This window comes from Merops nubicus, unplaced genomic scaffold, assembly GCF_000691845.1.
Source record: "Merops nubicus isolate BGI_N331 unplaced genomic scaffold, ASM69184v1 scaffold8398, whole genome shotgun sequence".
In the NCBI taxonomy this organism is placed as follows: domain Eukaryota; kingdom Metazoa; phylum Chordata; class Aves; order Coraciiformes; family Meropidae; genus Merops; species Merops nubicus.
The window spans coordinates 68,352-78,854 of record NW_008626371.1 but is presented as its reverse complement, the minus strand read 5'-3'; the positions used below and the strand labels follow the sequence as shown (position 1 = coordinate 78,854).

Genomic DNA, 10,503 nt, shown 5'->3' with positions numbered 1-10,503 from the left:
GCAGGAATAGATGTCTTGATAGACTGCATTTTCAAACCTTGTCTTGTATACCAGTAGGTCAGACTGTGCTCAAGCAGCTGCAGCACTCTGGGTATTTTTCGAGAAGATGAAGAAATGTAAATTTTGGCCCAAGTTTTGCAGGATCAAAGAAACGTGCAAAACAAATAAAGTTCCAGAACAAAACAAAGAAACTATATTTTTTTTAAAAAGCTTTTAAAAAAAAGCTTTTTTTAAAAAAGATTTTAAAAAGCTCTTCTCAAGCATCTTTAAAACACTGTAATCTGTTGGAAATGCTTTGGTTCAAAGAGAATATGATTTTGGCTGTCTTTATCCCCTTTTCAACCTTAATGCTCTGTTTATTGCATAACAGAACTGTGGAAGGGGAGCTTGCATTTTGAGAGGGAAGGAGACAAAAAATGTTGAGAAGACAAAACAAGCAGTAAAATTAATACTCAGTGCAGGATGATTGAGATGCTAGAAAGGCAACAAATGAAGGCTGATCTATGATAAGAGAGAATCAGACCAGCCACAGATAAAACTAAATAGTATTATGCTCTGGCCTGATTCACTTAGCAGCTGCTGCTTTGAACACAGTCTAACTTTATTTTGAGATTTAAGCTTTAATGTATTTATTTAATAGTCTTGTAATGCTCTGGTCAGAAAGAGGCAGTGGAAGGGTTTGAGCTGTGAAGCCTGTCCTAGCCAGTTCTGCTGTTAGAGCAATCATTAGGTTAACAACATCAATATGGGAGAAAATGAAGGCAAAACCAGCCTATGTGGAAGTAACTGCAAATAACTTGCTAGATTCTCTCTCTTCCCTTCGTTTGGCAGGGGTGATCACTTTGAAACTATAAAAGCAGTGTGACACATGGTTTTGTATAAAACCCTCTCTGACTTGGCAACTTTTCCATCCTTGGAATAAAACAATGCCCATAAACGACAATGTTTGGGGGACTGCAGGGGCAGTAGTCTCACTGTATTTCCAGCTTTGCATCCCAAACAGTGGCCTGATGCAGGGTGCTAAATTCAAATAGTGCTGTGCAGGACTCTGCACAGGTAGAAACTCCTGTGTTGGAAGTGGCAGAGCTGCATTAGTGTAACTCTGTGTCCAGCCTCATTAACTCCACTCTCAGGGGCATGTACCGCTAGCTGCACTCCCTTTTGTCTATGTTGCAAAAAAAGTTCTTTAATCCTGTCCCTACTGCACCCTCCCCAGAAGGGATTTGCTCTGTGGCTATTTCCCCCCCTCCTCCCACCAAGGTGCTCTGGAGACATTAGCTTTGAAAGTACAGCTTTTAGGTACAGTTCTCTATCAGTGCATCTGACACACTAAAAAAGATATGTATCAAAATTGACATTGTTCAGCTGGCAGCTGCCTTGATGTATGTTTGTTACATGCTCGACAAACAATCTTTCCTTAATTCTGAGTTTTTATCAGAGATGCACTCTGTCACAGAGCAATTAGTGTGAAGCTATCAGTAGATGGTAAAGCGTTTTCATTCACATAGCTGATGTCTAATATTTGTCATGCTTGAGCTACATTTACTCACAAAATATAACAACTAATGTAATGGAAAACATCCTCTTGTTTTATTTCATCCTCAGACTGAACTCTGTTTAGTCTCTTTGCTCTACTATGTAATGACTACAGTTATGGCTAGGTATAAATTTCTTCCATAGCAAACCATTACAAGACTTTTTTCCATTTGAATTTATGTAAAAATAAAAGTTTTGAAAGATATAGCTCCGTGAGATTCATACAGCTTTGTTAATTCATGCAGGAAACACTTCATAACTGCCTTTGTGGTCATTGCAAGTCTTGTAAGTTGTAAATTTGCCACTTATTTGGATATTGTATCTAAAGCGCTCTCTCTCTTTGTAGACACACAGGCATGGTTAATGTGTTGTCTGTGAGAATGTGCACATAAGCAATTATTTGTAAGTGCTTTTCCTTGCCAAAAAGGAAATACTTTTAATTTTTTTCCTATTTTTATTTATGTTCTATTTTAAAGGAAATTTATTTTATGCATACATACAAGCTAAGGAAAGTTTATGGCTGCAATAGATAAATAAGTTTTACAGAATATGTAGAAACATCCATGTATTTTAGAGTCCTGTGCATCACTGATGGAAAAACAGGCAAGTTGAAAGGCATTTATTCTCACCTGTAATCCAGACCCACCAAAGTTTGCTCACGCAGAAAACAAACTGTTTGAATTCTGTGTATGGTGAGTTTGTTTTATGCACACTGGAAATGATTAACCAGTGTTTATTCCTATAGGCAGTACCTTGGATTTGAAACAGTGAGAGAGGTGTTCTGCTGTTGTCATTAGATCACTGAGTTCATGTCTTGTTTTTTCAAACATCTAGGGATTGCAGTTACACTGAACAAAATTTTAGAGAAGAAAATGTTTTATGATTAATGCTTTGCAATATTTTTATATTAATATCAAAGGTGAACTTTCCTTAACTACTGCAGTATTAAAAGATGGTCTGTAAGGGCTGGCAGGAACTGAATATAGCATTGGAAGAGCTGCTGCACAGTTCCTTAGGAATTCAGTATTTGGGATAACCATGGCAAGAAATCCCATCCCTTCAGCCTAATAAATAATGACATTAATGGGCAACAACAACGTGATTCAGCTTTGCAATGGTGATGGTATATAGGGTTGAAAATCTCCCCTAAAAACCCATTTGTGCCTCTAACTTCATTGCTCCTACCAGAGATACAACATAACCCCTTGACAGTGACTTCAGCTGAATGTAGGAGACCTGCTGTATATGGCAGTAAGAAGGTGTTAGTAACTGGGAAATGCAGGTAGGCATGAGCTGGACCAATGGGTGTGTGTGTTCTTTCCTCCAATACTGTCATTCTGACTGTGTATTCTGCTACTACAGTACAAGCTGTGCTGACAATGGATCATAAAGGGCACACTATATTAGCTACTGTGTAGTTCAACTCTTAGTTTAGGGTCTGCATAAAGTTTCTGCATTCCTCGTTGAGATGCAGTGTTAGGGAATTCAGAGTAGTTTTTCTGTATTCATTAATCCCCATGATCCAAGAACTGCCTGTCAAATTTTGACTTGAATTGGAGATCAGAAGCTGCCTCTCATAATTTCTGGCAGTGATGCTGTAGGTGAAGAGTATTACAGTCAAACGTTTTCACCTGCAGGAATGATTATTCTTCATATTTTTCCATTTGTTTTATTTTCTTTCCTCTTCTTCCAACTCATTTGAATTAACAGTACGTAGGATGATATTTTACATTAAAAAATAAAGTAAAAATCTGAGAGATGAAAATATATTATTTTTTTGGATTAAATAGTTAAGACACTTAAAGTCTTTTACTTGGTAAGTTTTTGGAGCAGCTTCTAATTTTTTACAATGTTTTATGTCTTTCTTATTGAAAGTGTCAAGCTATAATCTCTAACTCACTCTTAAAAATACCATAATTGAAATTGCATGAAATATTCTAGAACTAACAATAGAATGTTTGTAAAAAAATATATTAAGATTCTTATTCCCAGTGCATTCTCTACTAGCTGGATGATTTATGTGTGATAAATAATTTAATTTACTACTTTGAGCCACAACCAGTAAAATACCCAAGCCCTCTTTAACAGTCTGAGCCAGTTATTTATGGTTCTCTCTCCCTTGTGACCTCCCAATGCAGTCCTTGTCAAATGGCTGGTCCTTTTTCCTCTGAAATTCCATGTGAATGATGTAGGGGTCAGGGCTTTTGTCTTTCAAATATGTGTTTATAGAAACATAATATCCTTCCCAGAGAATTTTTGTCATTAAAAGTTAAAAGTACTGATTCATGAAGAGCACTGAAGCGTGTGGTTCAGGATGAAGATGGAGAAGTGAGCTGGGGCACAGGTAAGCACACTGCTCCTCCCATGGGCATGGAGCCCTTTGCCATGGACCAGCTCAGACCACAAGCTATACTGCAGCCATTAGCCAAGCTTCCCTGCTGGACTGAGAAATCTCTGCACAGCTTCTTCTATGCTTAGAGAATATTATTGATTATTGGAATGCCATTTAATAAAATCAAGCAATTACATATGTATAAAATGTGCACCTTGAGCTCCCAGACTACGTCTGTACTTAATGTTATATTATCCATGTTCTGGCAGAGAATAGAATTGAAGGAGCATTAAAAAAGCATCAGTGAACTTACTTAAAACCTGCTTTATTTTAATTATGTTTTTAAAATATCTGTTTTACATTTTTCTTTTAAAAATCTTTGAGTCTTTCCTTAGTGTGACAGCTCAAGCAATGCCTTAGAGAATAGCTTGTTAGAAACATGCAGTTGGAGTGTGGAGGCTGTACTTAACATGATCAGGAATGTGGAGTGGGATGTTATATAGAAAATAAGTTCTTTGTGAATGTTGAAGTGCATTTTTAAAACATAGATTTGGACAAAGCTGCAATGAACTTACATTCCTGGCTAAAATGACATCCAGTTTTAATGTTGAGAGGCCCCAGAGGATTCTGAGGTGCTGCGTTCTGACCACTGCGATCCTGCTTTGTGAGAAGAGACCCTGTGTCTATACTAATTTTGTGTGTTTCCTTCTGAGATAACTTGGGAGATTTAAGCTGGAAGTATGGCAAGATTGAGCACTGATTTTATTTCCTGCCTTGGTTAAAGCCTTCTTAGATAGCATTAGTAATTTCTTTTTTGTCATGAGGAAATATTAAAGTAAGCAGTGTCAGGAATTTGCATCAGGGTTAATATGACAGATTTCTATTGACTTTTCTTTGATCATACAGAAAGAAGAATACAAAGATGAAGCACATTAAGTAAAATTATCTGTCAAATTTGTTTCAATGGTTTTGCCCACTCCTGGTGTGTATGCTAAGTTTACCTGCCATGCTCCAAAGCAGTGGGAGTCTCATTGCTTATTCCTAACTATACTAATTTGATTTTTTTTGTTAATTTTCAGAACAGTCTAAATTCACTTATTTTAGAACTTAGACTACTATTGTATTTTTTTTTCTTTTAAATATAGGTTACAACACTAGTGAACTGTCCACAGAATCCTTCTAATAAGAAAAAGGGCCGCTCCAAAAGAGCTCGTGTCTTGCTAGCTTCTGTGGAAGAAGCCACTTGGAATCTGTTGGACAAGGGGGAAAAAATTGCTAAGGAAGCAATTGTCTTTAAAGAGGAACTTCATGCAGCACTTGCCAATGTCCAGAAAGAGAGTAAGTATCAGACAAATAATTTAGGCACCACAAGGAATTAGTTTGACAGTGTAACACTGGTATCAAAATAAAGCTGGGATATCCATAAGAAATATGTTTTGATGTGCAAATGTCTCAACTTTGAGTTGTCTAATTGTATGTTCTCAGATACCACTTATAAGCAGGCAAAGTGTGCAAGCTGGGCCCCACTGTGGATAAACACATACAGCAGTGGAAATTCTATGGGTGTTGTGGTTTTGTTTGCTTGTTTGATTTTTCTTCCCAGTGGAAGATAAGATTCCCCTTGTTAATTTTAGTGGCTGTTAAGCACAAGTAAAAGTGAATGCATACTTCAGTGCTCTTCTTGAAAAGTACCATTTACCTGAATCTGGGAGTAAGGCCTTTTAGTTAAAAATTTAAAACCAGAAGTCTTCCCTCTTTTCTTCAGTAGTAAGGACTGAATTTGGGAAGATGTAATAGTCCCAGCTGGAGAATTCAGTAGCAAGATGGATTCTTTAACCTACTGCAAGAGTCATGCCCTTCTGACAGAGCAGCTCATCTTTGGTGAGTTTTGCCATGGTCCATTTCCTCATGACCTATATCCACATTTCCAGCCAGACTCCCAGGATAAGACAGGTTTTTTGTTCTGCTGAGAACACTGTATTGGCCACTTTGACTCAGACCCTTTGTTGTTTTGCTGATTTTTTAAAAAATTTTTAAATTTTTTTTTTTACTCTCTCCATGGATTGTCAGGGCCTGTTGGGGGAATATGAAAGCCAGGCTCAATAATATAATAATAAGCCAGATGGCATCCAAAATGTTTTTATGTAGGAATCACCCTCGAATATTGATTTGGGAGAAGGTTTCAAAGGAAAAAGGACAGAAGAGTAATTTTTTTTGTGCCTGGTCATTTGCGAATTATGGCCTTTCATCAGTGCTCTGTGAATTTTGTAAACAAATGGTTCCCAAGGATTGCCTGAAATCAGATTGAAAGCCTTCCTAAACAAGTGGGAGCAGACAAGCAAAGAACAATGGTCTGTGTCATAGAGCTGTTGTCAGACCATGGTATCAAATGAGCTGCCAACCAGGCTGGGTTTTATCAAGGGGCAAAGGTGGGCTTCAGTTAGTTTCTCTTTCACTACTGCACAGTGGGGTCTATGTTTTTTTGCCATGTGACAGCTTGTGCCTGAAGGACTGTTAGCCATTTAAATCAGGTCTTTGTATCACCCTGCTCTTACTAAAGCTGCAACTTAACCAGGATTTTAGGTTTTTTTTTTGGTCTTTCTCCACCTGCTGCTGGGGTGGTTTCCAAGTCTCTGCTGTTGTTCAGGGTAGTGATCACTAGCTATTGGCTTGCTCTGGAGCCAGAGAGGGCTGCATTTTAGAGTCTGATGTATGCATATATGGTATCTGAGATACCTTAAGGTCCTTTGTGATGGAAAGCATTATCACCAGCAAATATTGTTATCTGTCGTGCTGAACAGCTGAGACTTTAAAAAAAAAAATCATTTTAGAGTACTCTTAAAATGTTATCCCATCCGTTCAGGCTGGTAACACAAGACAAGAATAAAAAACATAGTTTTGTATTGATTTTTATACATAGATAATATAAAAAATATTTCACATGTTCCATTTATTGACTGATTCTCAGCCAAGACCAGAGGTAACTACGAAAATAAGTAATACATAAAGTACATGATATACACCTCATACATTTTAAAAGAAAGTTAAGTACGTTATCACCTGTCATTATGCAATGACAAATTGAGTGTTCCTAGCCAGTATTCCTCCAAGGGTTTGCCAAACGGCAAAAGATACTTTTAAGAAGTTAGTGAACAAATGTAAAATAAGTAGTGGTTTGTTAAATTTTGCAGGTATTTTTAGTCCTTTGAAGCTGAGCCCTATTTTTAGTTTGTAGTATAGCACATCATATGTAACTTTATTGTCTGTTATTCCAGTCACATTCTGCCACTGTTAAATATTTGTCTCATGTTGTTTACTTCAAGCTCTTTGAGAGGATGTGGCTTGTAAGCTGTGCTTGCATGCAGTCACCTGCCATGCATCTCATAGCATATAATATTTAATTTTCTCTAGGCATATTTTTCTGTGGTGACTGGCAGGCATTTTTATTAATATACTCCTAAATAAATGATGAATTTTTGCATGTGGCTACATCTTGCATTTACTATGTAGTGGAATTTTGAAACCATATTCTAGATATTTCCTCTCAGATGTGAACCAAACTATCAGACCCAGAGTTACACACCAACATCTGGAAGGAATAAATACCCTCTCACCTCTTCTTGCTTTTTTGCTTGTGTCACTCGCTGAGCTTTTTGATTGGAAGACTGTAATGTAAGAATTAAATGGTTAGCAGTGTGAAAATGCTGCTTTATTACTTTTTGAGCTCTTTAAAGGGTTCCTTTTGGAGGAGTGCTAGACTTTTTTCAAACTGCTGTTCATAATAATGTTTTGGGGGATAAAGCGGCAAGTTAGTCTACAATAAAAATGAACAGTGAAGATAAGATCAATAGAAGATTTACCATATTTATCTTATTTAGTTTAATCTGATACATTAGTGGTTCATCTGATGTCTTCAGAAATGTGGACATGACTGTGGCTTTGCTGTCTACAGTTAAGTCTTGACTAACGCTGTGTTCTGCCAATGACCAGGCCCAACAAAAATGATACCACCACCAGCAGGAAGATGAACCAATACACAGACTGTATTGTAGACAAGGAGGACATTCCATGAATGATCACTGGGGGTAACAGGTCAACAAGCTCATACATGATTGACACCACCCCCAACCATCCCACAAAAGATGTGACTTGGCCCACAACAGATGGTATAAACAGAGAACTGAGGTTTCCCACAGTTGGCATGGGAAACAGCCAGACCAGCAAGCTGAACACATAAGGGAAAGGTGCCCACATGGCAACTTTCACCTGATTGGCCCGCGTTCACAAAGGTCTAAACAGACCAGGGCCCAGCTCCAGGGAGAGTCAGGAGGTCTGCCCTGAACCAGGAAGCTCTGGGGAGTGCGTCCACTTCACTGGCAGACACTCCTGACTCCCTGCAAGTGGTCCCAGCTTTTATCCCCCAGCAGAGCCCTGACCTTTGTCAGCTCCCTGCGGGACCCCTGGGGCTCATTTCCCTTCTGGCTCTCCCTGCAGGGCCGGCCGCACCCTGGGGGGAAGCTATAAGGCAAACTCACCCCTCTGTATGAAGGGCTGTGGGAATCACCCATATGGCAACCTTAATTTGGGGGCTCGGGGTTCAGACCCCAGCATTTCACGCTGTCAGGAGACAAGATTTTGGTCTCTGAAATTGGGTTCTTCTAGTGACATCTGGAAGAAGGTGTTGCTATAATGGATGGAAGGTATGTTCCCTGGATAACTTTAGTTACTAGTTCCTTTGACTGAAGTTTTACAGAAGTTTTATAGTCTTCTGGAGCGGATTGTTTTAATACAGAGGCCCTCCACATTTTCTTTGAGGTTTCTCTTGAGAAAGTACTTTTTAAGTCTTATCTCTATGCACGTGTTGCTTCATCTTCTGGAACTCTACAAAATGAGTCACCAGGCAGGCCTGTGGGTTGTAGACTATGTGCATCACCCAGAAATCCACTAGCCTAGGAATTGAACTGTCAGGTTTTCCTATTGATCTGGTTTGGTAAAGCTTTGTTAAAGGGTGCTCATGTTCACATATTTACTCTAAAATAGTGTAATAATCCCAGGTATTTTGAGAAATTCTCACTGCCAGGTTTCATGTATACAACATTTAAAAAAATTGCCTTCTGACTCATAATGTGCTCTGAATCAGTGGTAAAGTAACTGACCCCCATGCAAAGGAATTAGAACCATTGTTCAACCATAAATGCTTCTGACACTAAGCAGACTGTAAGTAATGCCTTGATTCTGATATTTAATCAATTTTAAGATGAAATAGTGATGTTGTTTATGTGAGGAAATGTTCTCTTGGGAATTTGCATTAAAGTCTTATCATTAAGATAATGATTTTTTGCATTTACGTCAAGGTGTGATTGCTCTTAGTTTTCAAACAGTTGTACAGGCATAGCTAAAATGTTTGGTATTTTTTGCCATTGCTTACTGACTATATATGGTCAGAAACACAACAGTTGTTGTCTGTGTTGTTTCTATCTATTGCAGTGTCAGTGTTTCATGCATTTAGCTGTTATCAGGCTCAAGTGTGTTCTAGATAAGCCTTTCATTACATACAACAGTGAATTGAAAGTAAGTTACTTGCTGGACTTACCTTTTTGAGGCTTCAATTACTCATTAAAAGGAAATTAGAAAAAATAGTTTTGTTTTTTGAATGTATTTATTGTCTTTTGACATTTAAGGCAAGGCTGATGGCATGGGAGAAACCACCATTTTCTGTCAGAAATGGTAAATCTACTATATGGATATTTACTGAAAGAAGGGGATTGTGATCTCTTGTATTACACTATATTCTTAATTTGTGTCCATGTCATCGCCCCCCCCCCTCCCCCCAAATCTTAAAAATAAGCATCTAAGGGGTTTTCAGTTTAGGAGACAGAATATAGATATTCAAGTGGCTTCAGATAATCTGTGTGGGGCACCCTTTTCATCAAATGGAGAACAGATTCCTTGTAGAAGAGCTTCTGCCATCACCACATCACCATCCCTGCATCAGGTGTCCCTGAGTGGGAAGGGGGGAATGAAGAGATGGGTGTGAGGCATGAAGGGGGTGTGTGGTGGCTCTGGTTACACATTAGGAAGGACTGTATGAGATGTGGAAGGGAAACTTCCTGCTATGCAGCTGTGAAATAATTGCAGTGCAACAAAATACAGTGGTATCTGAGTGGGGTAAGAGACTGTGTGGCAGGAGGAGAATGTCCTGTAGCATCTGCAGAAAGCTATTGTGGGAATCTGAGTTACTATGGTGTTGAATACTAGGAACATGCAGGAGGTATCAATGTTCTTTGCCCTGACACTGGTAGTGTCGCTTCCAGCTGGCTGGCTGAAGAAGAATCCTTCATTTGCTATAGCAGATGGAGATGATATTTGTGGGAGCAGAGCAGGTGATTATACTTGTGACTAGTATTGTTTAATCTCTTGGTTTTCAGAAAGAGTAGGTTGCTTTGTGATCTGATGAGATGTTGATTCCCAACCTTCTCCATGATTCTCCTTATGTGTTAGTTCATGCCTACAGAACTGGAGGCTGCAAATACTAATGTAAATCAGAGTTCATACGATTTCTGTTATTGATATAATCTGTGTGGTTTTGTTCTGTGTTTTTTTTTTTTTCCCCTCAAGTTTGAGACTAGAACATC

The 10,503-nt window shown here is 38.5% G+C and overlaps 1 protein-coding gene across 1 annotated transcript in view; it reads left to right on the top strand.

Annotated features, from left to right (window-relative positions):
- Nucleotides 1-10,503, top strand: part of LOC103778388 (catenin alpha-3-like) — a gene marked incomplete at its 3' end in the record, with an annotated part of 86,920 nt that overhangs the window by 9,113 nt on the left and 67,304 nt on the right. The window contains exon 3 of the mRNA XM_008945970.1: nucleotides 5,014-5,206. Within this exon, the coding sequence (XP_008944218.1) occupies nucleotides 5,014-5,206 (193 nt within the window). The remainder of the gene's footprint in view (nucleotides 1-5,013; nucleotides 5,207-10,503) is intronic.